The 27,138-nt window shown below is 40.5% G+C and overlaps 2 protein-coding genes across 12 annotated transcripts in view; one reads left to right on the top strand and one right to left on the bottom strand.

Moving 5' to 3' along the window:
- Nucleotides 1-1,227: 1,227 nt before the first annotated feature.
- Nucleotides 1,228-23,901, bottom strand: LOC120587731 (translation initiation factor IF-2-like). The gene is made up of 4 exons (XM_039844914.1): nt 23,439-23,901; nt 22,744-23,351; nt 16,847-17,021; nt 1,228-1,375 (listed from the first exon to the last, which is right to left on the bottom strand). The coding sequence occupies exons 1-3, from the start codon at nt 23,899-23,901 to the stop codon at nt 16,902-16,904; spliced, it is 1,191 nt and encodes a 396-aa protein (XP_039700848.1). The 3' UTR covers nt 1,228-1,375; nt 16,847-16,901.
- The window catches only part of CREB1 (cAMP responsive element binding protein 1), a 56,230-nt gene continuing 51,949 nt past the window's right edge, over nt 22,858-27,138 (top strand). For 3 of the 11 annotated variants that reach the window (XM_039844571.1, XM_039844577.1, XM_039844576.1), the window contains exon 1: nt 22,967-23,108. The gene's annotated coding sequence lies outside the window, so the exon portion shown is untranslated. Of the gene's footprint in view, nt 23,109-27,138 lie in introns of all 11 variants that reach the window. The other 8 variants (XR_005649023.1, XM_039844573.1, XR_005649025.1 and 5 more) reach the window with 5 other exon arrangements.

A 27,138-nucleotide genomic window follows, 5' to 3' on the forward strand; every position in this document is an offset into this window, starting at 1 on the left:
TATTACTTGGGAGAGTTGAAATAGAGGAAAGGACATATATATCGCTTTTACTTTATAAACTTCTAAACTTCTTAATGTTTAACTGTACAACCAGCTTGTATCATTTTTGTAAAAGACTTAATGTTTAACTGTACAACCAGCTTGTATCATTTTTGTAAAAGACTAAAAACTGCAGAAACTGAGATTTTTAAAAAGTGTGTTGTTTTATGCTGTTAAGTTTGAGGTATATGGCAATTGATAACTAACATACAAGTCATTAGAAACCTGAGAACCACTGCTTGCAAACCACCTAACAAACCTCAGACAGAAAACCCCAAGTCCCAGTGCCTGCATAAGACCAGTAACAACGTGGAGAGTAAAGGGACAGATGCTGGGAAGTCCTAATTGGCCTGTTACGATGGCTCCCCACCCTCACCCTCACCCTTACAAAATTTCCATTCTTTTGCCCCAATTCCAACCCAAATAAGTCCATAGTCTGCATTAAAAAAAAACAAAAAACAAAAAACAGTATGTTTGCTATGTAAATGCAGCTTCAGAGCAATTTCATCAACTCATCCCTTTATACCCTAAAGCATTTCCAGACAGAAGAATCTAGAACTGCCACAGCTCCATGAGTCTGTATAAATAGCTTGGAGTGCTAAAGGAGGTGGGAAGTGTGCTGGGCCAACCTAAGCATACAGACTGATGGGCTAGAGCCAGGAGCAGAGAGGATGGGGTCATGGGAAACAGATACAGCTGGCTCAGTCGCAAGCCGCTTGGTAGGTGGAACAAAGCACATAATCACGGGGACACAACATTGTTTGTGGAGATGGAGTCAGAGAGTGGAGCAGAGACAGCTAAAAGAAAAGCAGGTGACAGCTCTGACTGATGCCTACAGGACCCCCAAATGGTGGCTGGAGGATGCCAGTAGAATACAAGGAGAGAAAAGTCAAAATCTTGTGTGAGGCTTGGGGGTTGGGAAGCGCCTGAAGATAGGTGAGACCCAGAATTCTGGGCAGGGATACTTAGGCAGAAATTCAAGGATATGAATAGTTAGAGCTACATGTGCATACTTACCACATGCCAAGTGCTTTAAACTCTCATTTCACTTAATTCTCCCAAAACCCTTGTGAGAAGGGAAGGTTTATTATCTCCATTTTCAAATGAAGAAACCAAGGTGATTTGTTCAGTCACACAGCTAGTGTATTAGTTAGCCTGGGCTGTCATAACAGAATACCACAGACTAGGTGATTTAAACAACAGAAATTTATTTTGTCAGCATTCTAGAGTCTCGAAGTCCAAGATGAAGGTGCTGGCAGGGTTGATCTCCGGTGAAACCTCTCCTCCTGGCTTGCAGACAGCTGCCTTCTTGCCGTGTCCTTACATGGTCTTTCTTCTGTGCACAGGTGGAGAAGAGAGATCACTCATTTCTCTTCCTTTTCTTATAAGGACACCAGTCCTATAGGATTCTAGGATAAGGGCACCACCCTCCTGACCTCATTTAACCTTAATTACCTTCTTAGAGGCCTTGTTTCCAAATACAGTACATTGGGAGTTAAGGCTTCAGAATAAAGAATTGGGGCGCAAGCAAGGGGAGGGGTAAGGGAGGAGAGAAGAAACACAATTCAGTCCATGAAAGCTAGTTGGTAGAAAATACAGACAGTATGACTCCAGAGCCTAATACTCTTTTTGTGTGTTTTTATATTTTATTGAGGTATAATTTAAATATAGTTCAACGAGTTTTGAATACATACATACATCGATGTGACTCCCATTCCTGGCAAGAACTACATGGTACTCTTAACCACTATGCTCTAACAGAACGTCTGACGACAGGAGATGTTGCCACTGGTAGATTTCAGGGCAGCCAGGGGTTACCCCTGGCACCAGACACAAGGCCCGCTTGCAGCCAGATTTGATTCCGAGCTCCCTCCCACACACGCCACATGGGGCTCCACTGCTCTGTTCTGGATCCTGGGAGACCCTGACCAGCTGTTCCTCAGGTTATTTCTCCCCCTCCCTCCCTGCCTAAGGCAGCGTCTCTGGCATCTCCTCGCGCCTCCGGCTCCCACCAGGCAGCCCCACACTGGCTTTCCACCTATGGCCAATGGCCCTCATGCCTCCTCCACTTTGGGAAAAAAGTACTTCCTCCTGTTGACCTCCAGTTTAGAGGAAGCGGTGGCTTCCTGCTGTTGCTATTCTTTGGGTTCTGTTGCCACCCATTATTTTGGCTTCTCAGCTCTTCCATCTCCTGAATAAACACTTATTTGCATTAAATTCCCCTTTTCAAATACTCAGCACGGTCTCCCTCTTCCTGGTTACACTTTCATAGCACACTGATATACCTACTACCTGTCAGGACTGGCTCAGAAACTGGGGTGGTTCTAGGCATTAGAGGGAGCCCGTGAGCAGAGAGGCTAGAAGGTGGCGGACTCATCAGCAGAGACTTCTCCAAGAGGATACCAGAGATCGTATCTACATTTGTTCTCCACTTGTTGGACAGCCTTAACTCTCATCATTCATTGCCCATGCTCTCCTATTTTTCAGGTGGACCTCTGCAAGCTGTCAAGACTAGAGGTGTTTTTATCACCTGCTTCTTCAGCTAATGTCATGACACTAAGCTACTAATTAGATTTATTAAACGGCTACATATTTCTTTTAAAAATGTGTTAGTCCGAATGAGGTGGCAGGGGAAAAACAGTGACTAAGGAGGGCAAGACGGAACACTCCAAAATCGAACCTTCAACAGCCTGTGGGTAGCCCCTGGGATCCTGCCAACCAGCTGGGGGTGGGGGAGGAAGCCTCTGCAGAGGCTTAAAAGAGGCAAAATGCCTGGTCAGCTGTAGTTCAGTTTACAGCAGGCTCTGGCTAACGGTAAAATCCATATTGCATAGATCCCCAAAACTGCTGCAGAAGGACCTCCATATCTAGTTTGGCTGCAAAACTAAGTCTTGTTTTCCAAGAGCCTTTGGCTTTAGGAGGCAGAACTAGGAGGCTGTATCCGGGCACTTCTCCAGAAATGCAGTAGTTGTGAGTCAAGCTTCCTTTCCTCAGCTCACAGCACCTAAGTAACAAGCTGCTGGCCTGTCCTGATTACAGGACTAAAAGCTCCACTGGCAGAGGGTAAGAGGAAACCAGACAGTTCCCACTTCTCCTTCACTCTCTACGTGATAGATCACTTTAGAAAGGAAGAAAGAATCCTGTTAGTCACAGAGCTTTTCATCTGAACCACAGAACAGGCTCTTGCTCTCTCTTAAAATAATAAAATCACAGTCTTGTACTATATTAGCTTTTCAAACAAAAGCAGTTCCCTAAATGTAACTCTTCCGGGCATCTAAGTTGGATTTAGTGTTCACTGGGGAAAGGCATACATTCAAAGGAGGCACCCAGTAGTCTGAAGAAAGTCAAAGAAGTAGATAAGCTTGCTATTCAAAGGAGGAAAACACAGGCTGTGGGGCAGTTCCCTTCTGTGGTTGATTCAACACCTGGTGAACAGACAGCGTGGTCTCTGCCCAAGCTGGAATTTTCCCACAGTGGACTGACCACTTCAGAGGTCCAGCAGAATGCCAGGGCTGTCTTTTAGACCTTGGAAAATAGGATGAGAAGGAAAAGCTGGAGAGATACTTTATTCCAAAGGTAAATCACAGAAGCTAAAAGTTATTATAAGAGAAGGACCTCAAAGCAGGCAGCTAGAGCTATTTTCAGGGTAAAGAAATACTCTTTGTGGAGAAATGCTTAGGAAAAAACACTGGGTGCATGAGTATCATATTATAGGAACAAAATGTTCTCTCCAAAAAAAAAAAAGCCATTACAAAATTGATTGTTTTACTATCAGGTAAGCCTAAACGTGCCACCTAAGCAGTCGTCCTATGAGAGCTGAAATGTAACAGTCCTATGAGGTAAAGAACTGTAGGCTCAGTACCTCTATCTTACCATTCTTCATGCACCCCACCCCCATCTCACCTCACTCCTGCCTTCAGCAGCCCCTCTCTCTAAAGTCATCCAGGACTCAGAATTCTCTGAGAGAAGTATTCCTATAAATTATTCATAGTACAGTGCTACTGACTTCCTATCTTTCCCTTCCCAGAAGTATTTTGCTATGTAAGAATCTAGTGAAAATGAGCAATGCTCGAAACAAATAATGAATCACTCCTGGTAAAATTTCAAGCACTTGTAAAGATTTCATTAGGGGCATGGGGAGAGTTTCTTACTCACACCCTAAATGAGACCACATAAAAAAAATATACCATAAACTTAATCTCTTTTAGAGCTCTCATTCACATTGTATTGCTGTGAGAACATTATTTTTAAAATGCTGACTTTCAAAAGTTGAGATCACAACTTTCAATCAAAATAGCCAGTGTCTTTTTTAAAAAGGCCAGCATAAAACTATTTATGAACTTATTTAGAACTTGTGTTCTCCTTCTCATGTTTGAACTTTTAAATCGATAAAGGTATGGGAAAGATTTTTCAGTAACCAACAAACCTTTCTAAAACCCTGTTTGATCTTGCCACACTTCTTTTTAACCAAGTGCACCAAACAATTTTGGAAGTATTTTACCCAACTCACACTCTGGTCCTAGGAGGAATAAAATCCATTGAATGACATAGCTCTACGCCCATATTTACAATTACAAGAGACTCCTACTGTAATGCTGACATTCTCACTCCTGACTTTAGTAGTGTCAGGACTGTTGACAGAGACAGCTACAATGCAACTGCATGCTCTTTTTCGATGTGACTTTGCCACTCCTCCCATCAATAGGTGGAATCTCCCTCCTCTCCCCTTTAATCTGGGCTGGTTTTGTGACTCGCTTTGACAAATAGAATCTGGCAGAAGAGACTCAGTGTGATTTTTAGGCTTTGGACTTAAGAAGCATTAGAACTTCCTTTTCACCTTCTTGGAGCCCCCAAGACTTTATATAAAGAAGTCCATAAAGTAGCTCTACTACTACAGGAGTAGTGAGGTACCCCAGCTGACAGCCATCCCCAGACATGTGAGTGGGGCCATCCCGCATCTTCTAGCCCAAGTCACAACCAGACAACACACGTGGAGTACAGGCACGGCTTCTCCACTGAGTCCTGTTTGAACTGCAGATCAATAGAATCATACACAAATTATTGCTTTAAGCTACTGTGCTTTGGGGTTATTTGCCACACAAGCAGTAGATAGCTAAAACACTGACTTTATACCAAAATGACTAAATTGTATACAATTATCCAGATTTGACATATCAAAGATGAGATACTCGACCTCAGAAAGCATAATCTGTCTCAATACAAAATGTAAAAGATTAAAGTCCAAAATATGCTCTGAATCAGAGACTACTCCTCCAATATCCATGCTTTCCCTTCTTCTATGGCATTGTTTCTCAAAGTGTGGTTCTGGACCAGCAGTATCCACACATAGGAACATGTTAAAAATGCAAATTCTGGGCCTCCTACTGAATAAGAAATTCTGGGAGTGGGGCCCAGCGACCTATATACCAACAAGTCTTGTAGGTGATTCTGCATGCTGAAGTTTGAGAACCACTGTTCCATAGTAATACAACTTCTAATGTTTAACAGGTATACCTGGCCTGGATAAAGACTGGGCATGGTGGCTAGGTAAAGGCCACGACTAAGTTCTAGCCAGTAAGAAGTAAGCAGAAATGGAAAAGGGTGTGTTTCCTTCCCTGTCCCTTTCACCTTTATGCTGGCTGGAATTCAGATGTGATTGCTAGAGCCCCAGAAACTGTCTTAGACCAGGAGATGGTCCTGGGAAATGAAACTATACACAGCAGAGCAATGAGATGGAAGGAGTCTGGGACTCTGACACTATGGAGCTGTCACATTAGCTCTTGATTGACGCCCTGACTTCCTGAACAGGAGAGAGAAATTTCTATCTTCTTTAAGCTCCCATTTTTTTTAAGTTCTGCCCCTCACAGCTAAATCTGTTCCTAATTCATACACCATCCTAATAAAGTAGTCCCCCTTCCCCTCACCTGAGATATTCTTTAATATAAGAATATTTTTTCTTTACTTGTCACAACTATCTTTTAGATTATTCTTTTAGTTGCTTATTTACTGTCACCCTATTTGACAAGAAGCTCCATGAGGAAAGTTTCATTTTACCATTGAATCCCCAGCAGCTAATACACTTCTGCCCTCACAATAGAGAGTCGCTGAGTATTTATTGAATCAAATGGACAGATGGAAGGATAGATGTAGGTGAACTGAATTTTGTCCAGATAATCTTTCAGCATTGATAAACTGACAAGGCTCAAAATAAATCTTTCTTTTAAATACCGAATGTCCAGCAAAACTATCCTTCCCCTACATACCACCTCGATTCCACATTTTAATCTGAATATGAAGCAGTAATAATAACCAATACTTTTACAGGTCTTAATATGTACCAATGACACATTCCAATAGAAGGGCATCCTACAATATATCTGATCAGTATTTCTTCTGAATCAAAAGGTCATCAAAAACAGTAAAGTCTAAGAAACTGTTACAGCCAAGAGAACCTAAGAGGACAAGACTACTAAATGTTACATAGTATCCTGGATGGAATTCCTAGAACAGAAAAGGACATTAGGTAAAAATTAAAGAAACCTGAATAAACTTCAGACTTTAGTGAACAATAATATACAAATATCAGGTCACTGCTTGTAACAAACGTACCATACTAACATGACATTCTCAATGGGGGAAACTGGGCATGGTGTGGGGTAAAGGGAAGGGATATATAAGTATATATTCCCTGTGCTACCTGTTCGCTTTTTCTGTAAATCTAATACTGCTCTTAAAAAATTAATATATATTAATAAAAGAAATGTGCCAGACTTACATCTATTAATTTCTATTACATATATTAATTTTCATAAAGACTGAGATAGGTAAAAAGGGCTTCGAATCTGCCTACTGAAATTTAAAGGGCACAAGAAAACATCTCAGAGTGTATATAATTCTAAAATGTGTTATATTTACATGTTGACAGCACATACATTCCTCCAAAAGCTAAAAATGACTGAGCTTGACATCCAATTATCAAGAATAATTATTTAAATATGAAGCCACCAGATGGTACATACTGTGAAGAACACATAAATCATACATCATAAGTTACAAAGCTGATTTCGAGAGTAGATTGTGTCTTATCCCAGGTATCAAAATAGCTAAGGCTCTTTCTGTGAGGACAGTCCCTGGTCTAAGCTGAAAGAACATCCCAAATGAGAAAAATCTCTGTGTCATTGCATTCCTTTCTAAAGATACTCACTGTAAACTTTCTTAACTACTACTTTGGCTAGCAGAACATTAACATTTTCATTACTGACTACTCTGTTGACCAAAACAAAGATCTGGCACCTTGGCTGGTCAAGCTGAAATTCCTGGCCCAGGAGGTTTGACCATGGAACGCTATCAGTATTCTCTATGATATGGCAGCACACCCGGACAGAAAAAAGCCTTGCTGAAAATTATTTGGCGAAGTGTATTACCTATGGGGTTTGACTTCCATACTCTGAACTGTAATCAGGTAGTGGCCAATCCAAATAGCCAGCTGAAGCCATACCCAAGGGAGTACTTTGTATCTGTGATTTCTGTGTGTCTCATGGTTCCCTCAGCTGCCTCGCTATTTATCCTTAAAGTTCAGCTGCGATATTAGCTCTTTCACAAAGTCTTTCTTAACCTGCTCAGTGTGACCCATTTCTATATACTCCCATGGCACCCTTACTGACCTCTGTCATAGGATTTGTCACAATTCAGTACAACTCAATGAGTATTGAATGAATGCCAATGAGGCACTGATCTAGGCACTTGGGAATTGTCAGTGAACAAATCAAAGATGCCTGCCCTTGTGAGGAAAAACAGATAATAAGCAATAAACTGCAATAAGTAAATTTTATAGTATGTTATACTGATAAGTGCTATGGAAAAAGAAAAATGCGGCATGGACTAAGGGGGACGGAGTAGACTGGCGTACAGAAGGATGTTCAGGTTGCTATAATAATTAGGATGGCCAAGGTAGGCTTCGGTGAGAACAGGAGATGTGAGCAAAGACTTGAAGGAGGTGAGAGAGTTAACTCTATAGGTCCAGGATGAGGAGGCAGGAGCTTCCAGACAGAAGAAGGAGCTGGAGCAAAGATTCTCAGGCATGAGTACACTGGTGAGCCTGAGAAACAGCCTGGAGGACAGTGAGTGGGGAGCAAAATGCCCCATTAGGGAGTAGGAGTGGAAGAGAAAGGTGAAGCAGGGAACATGACTATGCAGGGCTTAGGGGCCAACACAAAGACTTTGCCTTTTATTCTGAGTGGAGCTATGCTGGGTTTTGAGTAGAGCAGAGACATGTTCTGACTTATTTTTGCAAGATTCACTCAGGCCACTATGTTGAGAATAGAATTGTAGGGCATAGGGAATGCAGTCAGCAGTAATGTAATAGCTGTGTGTAGAGCCAGAGGGAAGATAGAGTAATCAGGGGGGATAGTTTCATAAACTATATAAATGTCTAACCAATGTACTGTATACTTGAAACTAATAATAACATAAACTTTAAAAAAAAACTGGAAAAAAAAAAAAAGAATTGTAGGGGGGCCAAGACAGAAGCAGTAAAACCTGTTAGGAGGTAATTATAGGTAAGATTTGAGGATGCCTCAGGCCAGAGAAGTAGCAGTAGAGGAAGGCAGATGGGAGCCAGATTGTGGATTTAAAATCTTGGTGGATTGGATGTAGGGTATAACAGACAAGAGGAGAGCCAGAAATGACTCCAGGGAATTTGTCCTGAAAACCGAATACGGTGGAGTTGTCATGAACTGATGTTGGGAGGACCATGGGGAAAGCAGGTTAGGATGTAAGAGTAGGAATTCAGAAAAGAACGTGAATTTAGTTGTTGTCTGAAAATATTCTGTTGACACTTACTGGTAAGATAGAACAAGCACAAGGAGAGTGGGTGTCAGTGGTTTGAAAGAAAATCTGGGATTTGGCAGAGGGACACATTTTAGAAGTGCTACATTTCTAATTTCCAACACTTGAAATCACAGACAACATTATGGGGAAAAAAACCCACAGAAATCAGTGTCTTTGAGGCAAAAAGTGACTGAAGAATTAGGCTCTGAACATGAAAAAGTTCTTTAAACACTTTAGACGATTTGTTTACATTTGTTTACATTTTATATGAAATGTGATTTTTAAAACCCATCTAAGTAAGTCTAAAATTTTATCAAGGAATAGAAAATAATTTTTGTGACACGAAATCATGGTGTAATAGTTTAATGGGCAATTTTTTGTTAGTGACACAAAAAATATCTTTTAATTGGATGCAATGAGATAAGATAAAAATATCTAACACTTACTAATCACTTATAGCGAGCCAGGGACAGTGCTAAGTCATACATATCGAACTTTTCATTTCATCCTCACAAGAATACTATGACATAGTTCCCATCCCCACCCCCTTTAGAGAAAGCTCGAAACAATAAAGAAAACTCGTGTCTTCTGTATGTCCCATACATTCTTTGTGCCTTTCAATTTTTTTTCCCTTGGAAAAAAATCATTAGTCTTTTGTTTAATAACTCCTCATCTTTAAGAACTTTAAGAATGAAATCTCTAGCATGGGTCTTCCATGCCTGTTCCACATGTTACGCCAAGCATGGCTGCTCTCTCTATTGCACACAGACCTCCTTCCAGTCTTTTGTGTCTTGTTTTCGGTTTTGTTTGGTTCCCTCTGCTCAGGTCAATAAACAGGTATAGAAGGAGGTAATGGGATGAGTAAAATTATCCCTGGCCTTGAGGCATTTACAGTCTATGGGCCAAACAAATACACGAATAGATAATAAATTTCACAACACATGATGGGTGCTCTGCCTCTGTGTCTGCGACAAGCTCAGGCAGTAAAGCGACAACTTAGGACAAACCCTAATGAAAAGAAAGGGTGTTTTTTAAACTCCTTTGGCTTCAGGGCAATTCTAGTAAACATTCCTGGGTTGCAGCAAGCCACTTACAGTGTTTTGATTATAACCCTTTCATACCTTGCCACATGTAGGCCACAAGAGCTTATGCTGTTGGACTAAACATGATAAACTTCAAGTCCTGAAAATGATTCAGTTCCGGTCTGGAAAAAGTACAAGAAACTCTGATACACAATTACAAAAGCATTCTACTGGTTCTGCTCAAAACCACAATTACAAAAACTGTTTAGCACTGTGCCATAGAATAGATATTAGTTGGTAACATTTACAGAGTGTTATAAAGTAACATATTAGACAATAACATTTGCAGATTCATTACAGGAATCTTTATACAGGGTGATTGTACTGAAGGATAGAAGGTGGGAGAAAAATATTCAGTCATGAAAAAGGTCAGTTTACAGATACTACGTGAACCTAGAATAAAAAGCCACCCTGTCAAGATCCAGGACTGTGAGCATACCAATTCTAGCAAACTCAAGTCCATTTTACTGCAGTTAATAACCCTCATTAACAGTTTAAGATTATGTATACTAAGGGATCTCTTATTTTACAGGATCTCAGAACTATGAGATTAGAATGAAGCATTTTTTCCCCCTAATCTACAGATGCAAGACCCTAATGATATAAAACCTGCTTGTACAGGGGAGGCATGGACCTGTGCATCCTCTCTAAGTTCTGTTGGCAACAAAATATTTCCTGGAAGAAGCAACAATGTAGTTAATGCAGTGTACAGAAACATATACTAAATCACTGCCGTTTTTTGACAGGTCCCTTAAAAAAAAAAAAAAGTATGTTAAATACTAAGATATAAGAATTTAGCTGACAGGACTAGATTCCTTGCTAAGAAAAATCTACATGAAAAAAGAGACACTGGTGATCATGACATTGAAATTTTTAAGGGTTCTTATCCTCATTTGTTGCCCGGAGATATATACAGATGAAAAGATGTATTTTCTCCTTCCCTATGATCCTTACACTCCCAAACAAGTAACCTCTTTCTAAATTCCTTATAAAAGAGGGGAAGGTGAGGAAGGGATAAAAGTCTAGATGGAAGAGCTTTTGAAATTAGACAGCATCCCTTCCCCGACTCCATCTTTTACATTACATATTATTGATGTAAATGTTGATATGTGTGAAAAAGAAAACTTGAGGATCAATTGTTAAGTATCTGAACACACAAGTCTGATACCTAAATACAGGTTCATTTTAGGGGATACAGTAACTGCTACCTCATAAGCTACCCATGTTTCGGTAGCCTTTCACTATGCAGAGATGAGGGATCTTTCTTGGGGCCTGATCTGAGCTGCTATATCTTGCACCTGAGTTTAGGTAGTAACAATCTCTGTTAGGGCATGAGTCAGCTGTGTTGTTTTCCAGTATCACCAAGACAACACACATGACTGAACAACTAAACAGGGATCAGAAAAGATGCAATATGAACCTCAGCATAAAGGTTCACAGAATTAATGACCACTTCATTTGACTCGCATATTGAAAGAAATGTCATTCTTCTGGAGAAGAAATGTGCTCTGGTACTTCTGAAATACATCCTATGACAAACTGTATTTTACTTTACCACAGTAAAGCATCCATTTTTAAGCCCCCAAATATATTTAGTATGAACATTTTCTTTGTTTTCTTTTAATAAACATATGATAGCATGGGCATAAAGCCTGAAGGGAGAGGAGTAAGAACCTAATAAGGCAGTTTTAAAGGCAAGAGAATTCCTATATTTTTATATTATTATTACTAATGCCTTAGATATTTGACTAGTAACACTAGTATAAGAGTAGTGCAGTTGAAAATGCAGAATTTGGACAGGACTGCAAAAAAACCAAGGCTGTTATCCTTAGAAAGTCAAATGTCTCTACCTTCTCAGGGTTACGAATGCTGTTTTCCCATGGCTTCTTGGAAAACACCACTGTTTTTTTTGGGTTCTTTCCAGGTACTTTATTGAGAGGGCAAGATGGAGGAAGAGAAGAATGTTGTAAACAACTTTATCACAAAAGGATGGGGAATGCTGACCTCAATATGCTTCTGTTCTTTCTAGATAAAATTCTCAGAATATAATTGTGGAGGAAGAAGGATGGTTAGAAAATGTAGCATTGATCATTTGCTGATTGTTCTAGCACAATAATGCTCCATATATATTCATCCTAAAGTCTTACCTTTATATTCTAAATCAGTGCTTCCAAAACTATCTGTAGTGAAGGACCACATTTTTTAAATTTCCAATCCATTGCAAACTTTTGTAAACTACAGTAAAAATGAAAAAAGTAATTTAAAAATAAAACAAGGAATATAAAATGTAAACCCTCAAATTTTGTATTATTGATTACGACAGACACAAAATACTGTGTTGAATTGCCACTAAAGTTTATAAATGTTTATTCTCAATTTCTGTATGTACCTTGTTGCAGATGAATAACGAACTATTCCCAATTACAGGTTGAGAAGAACTGCCCTAATCACACACATACACAAACACAGGACACGTACTCATCACAGAAGCACACACACAAACACATCAAAGTCCAGCTAAATTTCTATTCGTTTAAAAAATAACTTAAATTTCTATTAAATTATTCTATAGTTTTTTAAAACTCACTTCAAACAAAAAGAAAACTGATGTGGGGGGGTCTCCTACCCCCTACCCCCAACACCATGTCTAGTGCCTACCCAGAGAGGCAGCTCTCTCATAATCAAACTTGTCTGAAAGGCTATCAATGCCAACCCCTGCTCCCCCAACCTGACCTTCCTCCTGGAGCTTGCCTCTTCCTCCTTCTCCCAGCTGCTGTCCTAGGGATTCCCTTTGCCTCTCTTCTATGCAGGAGTTCCTTTTAAAATAGATTGTATTGTTGTTCGAAATACTTGCTGCTCCTTCGCCGGGGTTGATTATACTTCCTCGCCCCACATCAGGCTTGGCTATCACTTGTGATGTCCCACCCTATGGAAGGATTTTATATCTCTGCCATATTCTACTCAGAAATGACCATGTGACTTGCTTTTGCCAATGGCACGCATCACTCCAAGGTGGAAGCTTAAGAGATCTACCATTTCTCTTTTTCCTCTGCCTCAAGACTAGCAATGTCCCAGATAAAGGATGCTCCATTAGTCTGGGTCCCATTACAAAGGTGACAAGGAGCAGAACCACATGATGGACATGCTGGATGAGAAAAAATAAACCTATGTTACAAACCATGGAGAGTTTGGTGTTGTAACTGCATCATAGCCTAAGCTGACAGATTCACCTTGTTTCCTGGATTTTCTTTCTTTGTTTACTCCCTCATTTTGGTAATGCATATCTTCCAGTAGCTTCCAGAGAAAGTGTTCATGACAGGCAAAGACCTAGTATGTCCGAAGAGAATACTGGATTTGAAATAATTTCCCCTCAGTATTATAAAGCATCAATACATTATCTTCTAGCTTTCAATGCTGCTGTCAAAAAGCCTAGTGCCCACTGTTCTTCCTAGTTCTTTATACGTACCTCATCTCTTTCCAGATGCTTCTAAGTTCTTTTTTTATAACTGGTTTCCTAAAATGTCATGGTCATGTGCTTTGACATGGGCATTTTTCAAGAGATTTAGATATGTCTTTCTCAATCTTAATGCTCATGTCTTTCAATCTTAATGCTCATATTTTGAAACCCAGGAGAATATCTTCAATAATTTTTCCCTTGAAACCATCTTTTATTTCTTTTCTTTAAAACTTTAGTTTCATCAAAGTTATAGATGCTCATTGTATGAAAAGTCAACAGCCCTCTCACTGAGTATTTACCTTCTTCAGAAACAGTAACTGTGAATTTTTTTAGGTGATTCTTTGGAACTGACCTCCATATCTCTACAAAACATGCTTTAATTGTGATAACTTGATATTTCTACTTGAGGTATTAGTTATTGACTTTTCATTATGGAAATGAGGATTTATTCTCTTCTTTTTCTGCTCACCCACCTTCTACTATATATCATAACTTTAGTTAGATTAATAGAGTACATTGTTTGGACCTTGTATTCTAGTTAGATTTGAGCCATATAATAACTGATTATTTTTCTTCTTCTGCCAAACTTTTTGTTTTCCCTGGCATTAATAACCGTATTGTTCTTTTCATTTACTTAGTTTTTAAAGCACATGTCACTAATTAGAAATGCTCTACCAGTTGTTTAAGTCTCATCTCAATAGATTCATACACATCAGACTTTCTATACGATTGGTTAGTTGATTGGGTAGTTTCTCTCTTTCATGCTGAAAAATTTCTTTAAATTCATTGAATTATTTCCAAATGGAGGTTCTCTCTTTGTATTTCACAAGGTAGGAGAATAGGATATATTTTAGTTAGCAGTTTGTTAGTAGGATTTAGAACTTTTAAATAGTTAGGCAAATGTTCTGTAGTTCTTTCTTTGTACTGTTTTCCTAGGGTCTGCAAATGAGATGAAGAAAGATAGCCTCGAATTCCTAAATCCTTCCAGGTTTCTAGGACAAATTGGCTTCCTTTTTATTGCTATCCCTTCTGCAAGCACTTAGGTACCATCTTCCTCCACTCTGCCAAGTCAGTTACCTTTCCTCCATCATTCCATTTTGTAAAGATGTGTCAAATCTCTCACCTGCAATTGTCTCTTATCCTGGTTTTTGACCCTGAGGGGTTGTACTAGAATTTTATTGTCACTGTAACAAATTACCATATACTTCATGGCTTAAAACAACACAAATTTATTATCTGTAGTTCTGGAGGACTGAAGTCCAAAATCAGTCTCAGTGGCCTAAATTCAAGGTGTTTGCAGGGCTGCATTCCTTGAGGTCATTCTAGGGAAGAATGTTTCTTTGCCCTTTTTAGCTCCTAGAGGCTGTCTGCATTCCTTGGCTTGTGACCTTATCCTCTATATTCAAAGCCAGCAGCAAAGCATCTTCCGATTCTCTCTCTCTCCCTTCATCCCTCCCTTCCTCTCTCCCTCCCTCTCCTCTCTCTCCCTCCCTTTCTCCCACTCTAACTCCCCTGCCTCCCTCCTTCCCTTACAAGGATCTTTGTGGTTACATTGGACTCACACGTTAATCCAGGATAATCTCCCCATCTCAAAATTCTTAACTTAATTACATTTACAAAGTTCCTTTTACCAAGTAAGATAACATATTTATAGGTTCTGGGAATTAAGACATGAGTATCTGTGAGGGGACCATTATTCTGTCTACTATGATATTTACACTTTTCTTATTCCTTTATTGTGGGGTGTCAGGAATGAGTAAAGCAAAAACCATGTGTTTAATAACCTTGTTTGATCAGGAGCCCAAATAGTATGTGTTCTGGTTCTAATCCCTGGGACTCTTAAATCTATTTCTAAAATAGATATAATTATAGTATAGGAATAATAATAGAAGTAACCAAATATTGCTAGAGCCCTCAATCCATTACACAAGATTAGGATAGGTCTCAGAAATGTTTTCGTAAACCTTGAGTGCCACTGTTTGGTAGAGAATCCGAAAGAGTAGAAATGAGAAGAAAATGAATAAAAAGTGTAAAATAGAACAAAGGAGTGAGAAAAAAGTTTTTAAAAGGAGATATATATGACAAGATTATGAAATATGCTTGTCACTCAGTAATATGGGGTTACCCATGGACTAGTGGACAAGGATCAAAAATAGGAACATGAAATTCTAAATTCAAACCCCAATTTTCAAACTTACAGTTTGATCTTACACAAGTTAATGGGTATCTTGTTTGTACAGCTAAGGAAACTGAAACTCAAAGAGGTTATCTCAATTTAAATTAGCAAATATATATATAAAAAACTCGAGGGAAATATCTATCACACGGCAGCTAAATGTTAGTTGAATCTAAAGCAAGAAGAGACACTAAATGAAAACCAGCATTATGGCATGGGCAATGAGAACGCGAAAACCTAACAGCTGGAAGGCAGACTAAAAGAAAATGAACTTTTCCATTTCTAAAAAGATGGACTAGCCTAGCCAAAAGAAAATTGCCCTTAATGCATGAATACGATTGCAGATACTCTATATAAATACCACTTTTATTCATTCAAAAAATTGTATTGAACTCCTCCAATATGCCAAACACCGTGCTGGGCACTGAGCATGTAGCAATGAGAATAGAGATTATAGTCTAGCAGGTAGCTAGACAATTAAATAATGACAAGCAAGTGTGATAGGTGCTTTGACGAAAACCAAACAGTTCAGGCTAGAATGTTGTTATGGGAGGGGTTGAGGGGGAGTTAGGGAAGGTGCTCAGAAGTAATGACACACCCTTCAGAGCTCAACTAAAGAGTAGGAGCTAGTGAAGCAAAGATGAAGGGGAGCAGTTTGGCAGAGTGTTTCAAGGGGTCTACTCCTTTGCCTAGGACGAGTGACAGATATCTTGAAAGCTAGATAGCCTGATTCTTGTGTCATGCATGAAATAGGCAATAGGGCTGATATCAGAAGAAACTGCTTGGATTACTATGGTGCTTTAGAATGACAAACTTACATTCATGAATTATAATTACTTTGCTTTCTTTTCAATGCAAAGTCTCTACCCGCTTTTCATTCTATAACCAGGCAGTGGAGCACCATGATTAAGAGTGCAGGCTCTGGAGTCAGACTGCCTAGTGCATATTCTGATTCTGCCACTTACCAGCTCTAAGACCCCAGAGACATTTCTTGCCCCCTCTGTGTTCCAGCATACTCATCTATAAAATGTTCCTAATATTGACATTTTCCTCGCTGGGTTATTATGAGAATTAAATTAGTTAATATACCAAAAGTATTTAGAACAGTGCCTGGCACAAAGTAAACAATAAATACTCACTTGCTACTACTCCTGGTTTTAATCACCAACCACTGGCCTTTTTGAAATTTCTAGGAGGATAAGAGGCCAACTTTGTTTATATGCCATTGCTTTCAGTCACAAGGAAGACGAGAATGCAGCTTACCATTTGGTCCTCAAAATGGAAATTATAAGCAACTGGAACTCTGCTGATCAGTTCTTCAGCTCTCGTTCTGGAACATGGGGAGATCAGAAACTTTCAAAGAGGTACTCATCTCTTTCAGGTTATGGTAGTCTCCCCTTATTGGAAGGCGATGCATTCCAGGACCCCCAGTGGATGCCTGAAACCACATAATACCAAACTCTCTATATTTTTCCTATATATATTTTGCTATACATACATATATACCTATGATAAGGTTTAATTTAAAAATTAGGCACAGTAAAAGATTAACAACCAATAATAAAATATAACAGTCATAACAAGAAATAAAATAAAAGTTATGTGAATGTGGTATTATTAGGTAAAATGTAGCTTACTTGAACTCAAGCACTGCAATACCAATACAGTTGATCTGACAAGCAAGATGGCTACTAAGTGACTAAAGAGCAGGTAAAGCATACAGCGAGTACAGGCTAGACAAAAGGATGATTCATGTCCTGGGCAAGATGGAGCAGGACAGAGTGAGATTTCATCACATTACTCAAAATGGTGCACAATTTAAAACTTATGAATTGTTTATTTCTGGAATTTTCCATTTAATATTTTTGAACTGCAATTGACTTCAGGTAAGTGAAACCGCAGGTAAGAGAGGACTACTGTATACGGAACTGAGACAGAGATGACCGAGAGTGTGGCCATGCTGAAATGAGGCCCCACAAGAAGTCAGTACTTTGGTGGAATCACCACAATTTAGGCTGCCATATAGAAAATCAATATTTGTATTGATACAATATGCATCCAGAGGTCATCTGGCTGAGGGAGACCTATTTAAGTTAACCAAATGCCAGACGACTAATATTAAATCCAGAATTTCAATTGCATTCACTCAATAAATATGAGTGCCAGCTATGCGCAAGACACTGTCTTAGATGTTAAGGATCCAGAAGTGAAAAAGATAAAAGTCCCTGCCCTAGAGGGGTCAGACAACACACATAATAAATTAGTGAAATATACAGCATACCAGAAAGTGATAGGTGCTAAGGAGAAAGTGGCAATGGGAGAAAGGAGCAAAGAGAAATGGGGGTGTAGGGTGAACTGGATAGTTCTGAACAGAACCAAGGTGTGGTTGGCTTTCTGTTTTGAAAGGATCACACTGGCTGCTGTAATGAGGAAAGAATGAAGGTTAAGGGTGGCTGATATAAAATCCTAGTCAAATGTTACAATGGCTTGAACCGAGATGGTATCAGTGAACATGAAGAGAGTGGTCATATATTTTGAAAAGACAGCAACAGGATTTGATGACAGATTGTGTGGGTAAACGAGTTGCTGAGTTGGCCTCTGCAGTGGAAATGATGGAGTTGCTGTTAACTGAGATAGACAAGGTTGTAGGTAGAAGTTTTTGAGGGAAGGGCAATCAGTTTAGTTTTGAACGTAACGTAATCAAATGGAGAGGTCTATTAAACATCGAAGTAGAGATGCTGAGGTATTTGGATATACAAGTATGGAGACTAGGGAGTTGTGGGCATATTTATCATATCTATTGCCATAAGATTGAATGAGATCACTAAGAGAGTATAGAAATGGAAGAGGACTAAGGACAGAGTCCTGGGACATTCCAATATTAAGAGGTGGGCAGAGGATTGAGAACAGTGACCAGTAGCATGGGGCAAATACCAGGAGAGAGAGGTATCCTGTAACCCTGAAGAAACATGTGTAACAAGTGAATGAAGTGTTACAGGGAGGAGGGAGTGATCAACTGTGTCAAATGCTGCTGATAGGTCAATTGAGATGAAGACTGAGAATAGGCCATACGATTAAGTTACATGGAGAGAAGTTGCATGGTGAAATGCTGGAGGCAAGAGCTGTGGATTTAACAGAAAATGAGAGAAAAGGAAGTGGGGCAGTGAATAGAGTATTCTTTCAAGGATATCTACTGTAAAGAGAACAAATATAAATGAGACAGTAGCGCGCCAGGCCCCGGGTGTACGCTGCTGCCAGCTGCGAACGAACGTGTGGGAGGAGATGCCCCGCCTTCAGAGATCCAGTTCCTAAGGGGAAACGGCAACATCCATGGGTCAGGAGTGGAGCGGGGCGCGGGGAGCGGGGCAGGGAACGAGACAGTAGCTACAGGAAGAAGTGAAAGTCAAGAGGGTATTTTTTTTGTTTGTTATTATTTAAGATTAATTTTAAGAAGCAATATATTAATTTACATGGGAACCGTAACTGGTAAACAGACCAGGAATAATTGTAACAGATCAGTGCTCTGTTGGAAAACTAATTGGAAAGTACAATTCAAATCACACGATTATTTCATGAGCATTAATAACATTGATAACACTGATCCCATTTCTGAGAACATGGCACAAAGTAAGGTGCTCAACAGATATTTCTAGAATAAATGAGAAAGGTCACCATGGCCTTGGGATAAGGTAGAAAAGCAAATTGAGAGAGGTGAACTACAATAGGCAGTGTTCATAGAACTTCAGTTTGTAGTGAGGGTGAAAGTCAGGTTCAACAGAAGCAAGAGAGAAAAATAACAGGAAAAGGAAGCCGTGGTTAGAGAAAGCTCTCAAATATCACTTTCTCCTTGAAGCTTTTAATAATCCATCTCATGAGACCTTCCTCCTTTCTGGACCTCTCTTGAGGCACTTATACTATGTCAAGTTATATCATCGTGATCTTTTCTACTTTAATTTCCCCAATATTGACCATATTCTCCAATTGAAAAATTGAGTCAAAAAAAGGGGTAGCTTCCAAGTCCGCCCAAAAAATAGATGTTGAAAGTTTGAGATTTCATTTCTATGGTTTATGTAGATGCTCGACCAAAGTATACGAAACTGGGAGACTAGATTTCAAATCTGAAGTGTACCCAAACTATTTAGTAAAATAACTTGTACTTAAATGAATGGATGACTGAATAAATGAGTGAATGAACAAAATGAAGTGAAAAGAGAAGCCAGAAGGGAAGTCAAGAATGCATGATTTAATAACTGTTTTGAGGCCCACTGGTCTGACAGTAGGACACAAGTGAATAGGAGAAGTGTGCGTACAGTCAGGAAGCACCTAAGAAGTTAGGAAAGTAACTAAGACATAAAGAGATAGGGCCTAAATTAAGGTCAGTGTGAATATAAAGGAAGAATATTGGGAAATTTTAAAATAAAAAATAACCATATTTGATAGGTGATAAATATAGGCTATTTATATGAAATATAGGAGTAAATAATTCCAAGATTTGGTATCATGTATAGGGCCAGGGTAAGAAGAAGAGCAGGGAGATGATAAACTCAATTTTGAAATGTATTTGACCCAAGGGTGAGATATCCAAGTAAAAGCTAGTAATAGGCAACATTTTAATTAACACTTAATACACACCAAGCTTTGTTCCAAGTATACTTTCCATGAATGATCTCATTTAATTATCACAATACTATGATGTAGGTGCTATTACCATCTTTATTTTACAGGTAGGAATACAGAAGCACAAGAACAAATAATTTGCCCAGAGTCACATAGCGAGTAAGTGGCTGAGCCAGGATTTGAACCGACAAAGATTAAGGAACTTATCCAGAAACCACACAGATATTCATTATTTATTCAATAAATGTTTAATGAGTACCACTACATTCTAGGCATTGTGCTGGTGCTAGGAATGAAAGGGAGAGGAAGAGTTGGTGAACAAGACAGACGTGGTCCCTACCTGCACACACCTTACTTATATGGACATGAATCAAATAATTACAGGTATGATAAATCAGAAAAGAAAATTAGTTTGGTTAGGAGGAGGAGTGGGTAACAGAAAAGAATTCCAGGGGAAGGAAATGTCATGTGAGGTGAGAGCCTACAGTAGGAAAAAAAAAAATCACTGAAGGAATTCAAGCAGGGTAGTAGTGACTTAACCAGATTTGTATTTTTGAAACTGCTGTATTGCTGCAGTATGGCAAATGAATTGGAATAAGCCAAGAGTAGTTCTGTAGGACCTGGATGATAGTTATTTGCAGTACTTAAAGCAAGAGATGAGATAGCTTAGACTGGAGTAGGGTGTGGAAAAGTGGTCATAAGAATGGAGAAAGTTTACAAATCCAATGTTTTCAGACAGACATTTCTAGGTGATTCTGACGTGTGTCAGAGGCATCTTAGGTTTCTGGCTTGCACTGAGTAGATGAATAGGATGCCCTTTACTGATCCCAGGACTACGAGAGGAGGGTTTTGGAGGGAATATGATATAGAGGTTGAATTTGACATGCTCCGGTCGTCCAAATGAAACTGTAGTAATGGAGGTTAGAAATATGACACCAGAGTTAAAGAGCAAGACCTAGGCTTGAGTTATAGGATGAACAGTCTTTGGTGAGGGTATCTGAAGCTACTGGAAGAGGATGAGACCACCTAGGAGAGTGTATATGACAGGACTCAATAAGAGGGCTCAGCTCAGTGGGGTTCCAATATTTAAGAATTGGATAAAGGACAAGCAGCAGGTTGTTAAAGAGCAACCAGAGAGATAAGAAGAAAACTTTGATAATGAGAGCAGTGAGAAGAGCACATTTGGATGAAGGTGTGGTCAATAGTGTCACATGCTAGAATAAAATCTTGTAAGATGATGACTGAAGCTTCTCTATGACAAATCAGAGCTGCTTCAAGTGAGCGATAGAAACAGAAGCTAGGCTACATAAGGTTAAGAAGTGGAACATGACAGAATGTCCATGGTGTAAGAGACCCTGGAGTCATGGCTGGAGAAGGATTTAAAAGAAATCTTTAAAGAAATGTGAGATTTAAGCATGTTTAAATACTAAACAGGAAAGCCAGTAACGATAGAAAGGTTGAAAATAACAGAAGGAAAGGTGGATACTCTTCAGCCTAAAGTGCTTGAGAAAGCAGGAGGTGATCAATCAAGACTACCAGGAAGGGGGAAAACAAAGTACCAGGAAGGACAACTTTCTTTGCAACAGGAAGCCAATAAGGGGCGGAGCTCAGATTTGGACCAGCTCGATCTGCCTCCTAAAGACAGGTTTGCTTTAAGGGACAGAAAGAGAATTATAAAGGAGGAATTTAGAGTTCAATAAAAGGAATGAAAAGTAAGCATCGTGGCCTTGGGCGACCTCTGAGTGAGCAGTTTCAGTAGCTTCGAAGCAACGGAAGTCACACTGTAGGGTTTAGAATGGGAGTCGGCAGTAAAGGGTGGCAGTGGGTGCAAACCATAGCTGTAGAAAACGGGCTGTGAAAAGAAAGCGACACAGAATGGTGCCAGAAAAAAAGGTGGGCAGGCAGAGGAGGAGGGAAGACATTTTGAAAGTGTCGAAGAGCAACCTCGGTCAGGGCAGGTCATTTGCCTGGAGGGCCGAAGATGACCCTGGCTGTCCGCGCCCAGAGCCTCCCCACCCCCCACCCCCGAAATAGAATAGTCCCACTGGCTGCAGCCAAGTTTCTCAGCTGATTCTCCGAGAGAGGCCGCCCGGCCTGCCGAGAGAGGCGGAAAACTTTCTCCACGGAAACCCCACGACGCCCCCGGGCCGCGCCGAGACAGCTCAGCGGCCTCCGGTCCCAGCGCCTGGTCCTGCCTGAGGCCTTGGGGGCGTTTGCAGAGCCGCGACAGCCCTTCCTCCCCAACTCGCCTGACTCCCGCACTCAGCCGCATCCCAGACGCCGCAGCGCGTCTCCCACGTCCCGGCAGCATGTGAAAGTTCCCCAGCCGCCGGCGCTCAAGGACGCGGGCCCGGCCCGCCGCTCACCGCCGCAGGGGCAGGCCCGCAGGGGGTTTCCACGGAGTCGCCGAAACCCCTCGGGAATTCCCCACCCTGCCGCACATAAACCCCACTTCCTCTTTCAAATTTCCGCCACCCGGTTTTATCGGTCGAAACGCCGCGCTGGGGCTTAGACCACTCCTCCCCCTGCGGGTCCCAGCCCACCTTCGCCTTCCTACTCCCGGCGGAACCCCTTTGCCTCGGACGAAGAAGCCCGAAGGCCTTCGGCAAGTTCCGCCTCCAGCGCGAGGGCGGGGCCGCTCGAGCTCCTCCGGGCCGAGCTCGGCTGTTTCCGTGCGCGGCCGCTGCGCACTCGGCACTGGGCGGCGCTGGCTGGCTCCCTGGCTGCGGCTCCTCAGTCGGCGGCGGCTGCTGCTGCCTGTGGCCCGGGCGGCTGGGAGAAGCGGAGTGTTGGTGAGTGACGCGGCGGAGGTGTAGTTTGACGCGGTGTGTTACGTGGGGGAGAGAATAAAACTCCAGCGAGATCCGGGCCGCGAACGAAAGCAGTGACGGAGGAGCTTGTACCACCGGTAAGAGGAGCAGGAGGAGGAGGCAGGAGCCAGAGAGAGCCGGGGGGACGGAGGGGGGACGGGGAGGCGCCGGACACCCGCGCTCGGGGCCTTCCCCTCGCAGGAGGGGCCGCGGTAAAGATGGAGCCTCCGCCCGAGCCCCACAACATCGCCGCCGCTCGCAGCGAACAAAGAATAATGGCGGCGGACTGGAGCCAGCGGCTGCCGGGGCGGCAGCGACTCTGCCTGCAGCCAGCGGCGGCGCTCATGGCGGGGGGCGGCGGGCAGCGGGCGGGGTGGGAGCCAGCGACCGGGGGTGTGTGCGGGCGGCCAGCCGCGGTGAGCTGGCGCCCGCGTTCCCGCCGCCGCCGGGCCGGGCGCGGAGCCGGGAGCCGGGAGCCGCCCCGGGGGAGGCCGCCCGCTCGGCCCGGTCCGTTTTGGCGCTGCTGCTCCCCGCGCCGCTGGTACAGCCCCCGCCGCCCGCCTCGCCCCCGGCCCGGCGGTCTGCTTGGGCAGCGCCTCCCGGGTGCCCGCGGGGGGTGGAGGAGGAAGAAGGCGACAGTTGAGGGCAGAGGAGGTGAAGGTGCCTGCCTTCCCGGTAGCCTCCGTGTCTGCCGTGCCCGCTTCGCGAGGAGAAGCGCGGCAACGGCTGACCTACACTTCTCCGCTCTCTCTTTGTGCAATAAAGTTCGAAACCAAAGGTTTCTTCTCGTGCTGTATTTTGTTCATCCCTTTTCCCCCTGCTCCCACCCCACTGGGGAAACACTGTTTTCTCCTCTTTTCTGCTTAGTTGAGATGATGAGGGCTTGTGCATTTTTTGATGATTTTGATTCTTTCCCTCACCCTCTTTTTTTTCCCCGCCAGTAGTCATGGAAATGCATTCTTTTGAGGAGGATGGGGGTGCTAAGAAAAACATTTGTAATAACTTTAAAAAACTGGGGATCTTGTAAAAGGGAAGCTGGTGTTTGAAAACAGTTTCGGTTTTAACCCTTTTCAATAAGGTAATCACTTGAGATCTATCATACTGAAACACTTCGTTGAAACGAATATTAGCCGATGTACTTGTGCTTTATGTCACTTTTTTTTCTTTTTCCTTTTTTTCTTTTTCTTTTTCTTTTTTTTTTTTTTGCCAACGATGCTAACAGCGTTTGGGTCCTCTGGATCTCTCCAACCCACCTCTACCATCATGTTTATTTCCCACATATTTCTATCTAAACTTAACATATATTGATTAATACTAATTCTAAAAATAGGCGTTTAAAAGTATCCATTATTTGTCTGGTATGCAGTAGGTAACCCCAGCCTGAGACTGAGAATAATTTAAGCCCAAGGCTTATTTTTTTTCATTGCCTGATGGGAAAAGCCACAGCAGAAAAGTCATTGACACATTAAAGATTCAAAGATAATTTTTAAAGGACCTGGAATGTGACCTATTTAAGTTTGTCATACCTTCTTAAGTTACAATTTCATTCTGGCTTTAGCTTGCAACAGTTCTGCCTTCTAAAGGTTTAGTATAAAAGATACTTTTGGTTACCAGCTGTTGAAAATCTTTTACACTCACTCACTGCTCAATTCCTGATTTAAAAGTAAAGACAAAATGGTTATTTCTAGGTGATGCGAGAGATGAACAGTATTTTTCCCCCAAAATACTTAATCTGTCATGGTATGATAGAATTGTGATTAACACATACGAGGTTTCCTGTTAGAAATAAATATTGATTGGTAATAGAAGCACTGTCTTCTGATTTTTCTGTATCCAAGTCACTTTTCCAAAACCTACTTTGCTGTATTGCAAATCTTTATTAAAAAAAAAAAAAAAATTAACAACTTGTCATCGATGAAAAACTTAAGAAGATACAGTAAAGAGTTGGAAGGATTTGGAAGATGATTTTATTTCCAGACACTGAGGAAATTATAATATTGATGATGCTATTAATTACTACTTTTCCTTAAGAGGGATTTTCTGCAAGCCAATTGAGTAAATTTTTTTCCCTTACAGAGAATATAGGACGATCGCTTCATGAAATTAAAAAAAGTGTGCTGGTGGATTCTTATCTGAAAGAGCTTTAAGTTTTTTATTTTATGTATAGATTTATAATCTAATTGTTAGCAGTTCCAAGTGAAACTTTTCAAACTTTTCATTAATATTTGAATATTCACTTGGAGCATGGTACTAAATTATGCTTCTTCACCCTTTCAGGGATCATTAAAAACCACAGTCAAATCTGCTTGAACTTTTTTTTCTTTTTTTCTTTTTTGATGGACACATGTAGTCAGAAAGTAAATAAATCTTTGACACAAATTGACTGATGTTAAAAGGCACTTATGGGATTTAAAACTCTAGTGTTACCCCTTTTGAATTTTTTTTTCACTTAAGAGCCTAAGGAAACTTAGAGACCTGATTCATAAAATGGCACCTTTTTCTACTTTCTGAAATTTATGTTCTTGATTAGATCTGATTAATACAAATTTTCTTTCTTCATAGAGGAGTAGCTTTATTTTGCCTCATTCTAAGACATTGAGTTTGTTTTTTTGGAGTATAATATAGTTTTAGTAAAACCAAGAATGTATCCCCTACTTCACTCAATTAAAAATTTTTTCCCTCTTTTTCCACAGTAGAAAAAATTTTCTTGTAACATAATACTTATAATGTATCACTGAAATTTATAATTTCATTTATTCCATAAGTACCTTATTAGGTATGCTTATATACACTTGTTTATAGCAGCCTGTGATACAATCTTGTAAGCATATCTTTCTTGATGTACACAGTGTAACTTCAAGTGTTGGCTTTGTTGAATAGTTAGAACTCAAATCTGAATATAAAGATATGATAGGGAATGGGAAAAAATGCAAGGAAGATTTTTTTTTCTTACTCATGTGTGAACTCATTTCCCCTGCAGTATCACTTGAGACCACCATTGCAGTAATTCGAATATTTAGTTAGCATTTACTATGACAGAAAGTAGTTAGTGGAAAGAGCCATTAGGTTTGGAATCACTGTTGCCACTACTGTCATATGGCTACCTCCAAGAAATATTGTGACTTAAGGGAAGTTTCTTAATCTTTCTCACCTCAGTTTCCTTTTCTGTTAAATTAAAATAATACCACTTACTTTATAGGGTTAGGAGATAATTATAAAGTACCTCCTTAGGGACTCAGTGATAGATATTCATTTTTAAGCTTTATTTTAACTTCCTGGCTGTGGACATTAGGCAAGTTTCTTCATAAATTTTCTTGGTCATAAATGTACAGTATCCACCTCATAGAAATATGGGGATTAAGTGATACATATAAACTGTTTAAATAAAGTAATACATGTTAAATGCCAGGCATTGTATAAGTGTTCAACAAATGTCTCCTATTTAAAAGTTATTCATCCTTATTATTGTGTTTAATACACTGGAGCAAAAGCTGCAGCAAATCCAAAGATGAATTACACTGTCTCATCTCTACTCTAAAGGAACTTTTGGGGACTCGATGACTCATAAGGCAGAATATATGTCATAAGAAAGCAATCAAAGGAAAAAGAGATCATACTTGGTGAAATAATGGAAAAGAAGAATATTATAGTTTTATATTTACAGTTTTATTTTTAATAAGTAATTCATTCAGATAGTTAAAACATAAAATATAGAAAATATCTTCTGTGTGTGTGTCACCTTTACGCCCACCCCAGTCACCCAGGTGTTACTAATTTATTTGTCCTTTCAGAGGTATTCTCTCCATACACAAGCAAATATGTATTAGTTCCCCCTTGTTATACAAATGATAATATACTATATACACTATTGTATATCTTGCTTTTTTTTTTAACAATATTGCTGGACAGTTGGTTCAGTACTTAAAGAGTTTTTTTTTTTATGTGTGTGTATTTCATCTTATGGATGTAACTATTTATTAACCAGTTAGTGAGCTGATTTTATTTTTAGGATATCATATGACCTTTTAAACTAAGGGAATCTGTCATTGTACCTTTATTTCTTTAAATGAAAGGTATTTCACTTGAATGAGAAATGGCAAGAGAAACTTCATGACAGGAAGTTATCAT

The sequence above is a fragment of the Pteropus medius genome, unplaced genomic scaffold, assembly GCF_902729225.1.
Source record: "Pteropus medius unplaced genomic scaffold, Ma_sr-lr_union100, whole genome shotgun sequence".
Taxonomy (NCBI): Eukaryota; Metazoa; Chordata; class Mammalia; order Chiroptera; family Pteropodidae; genus Pteropus; species Pteropus medius.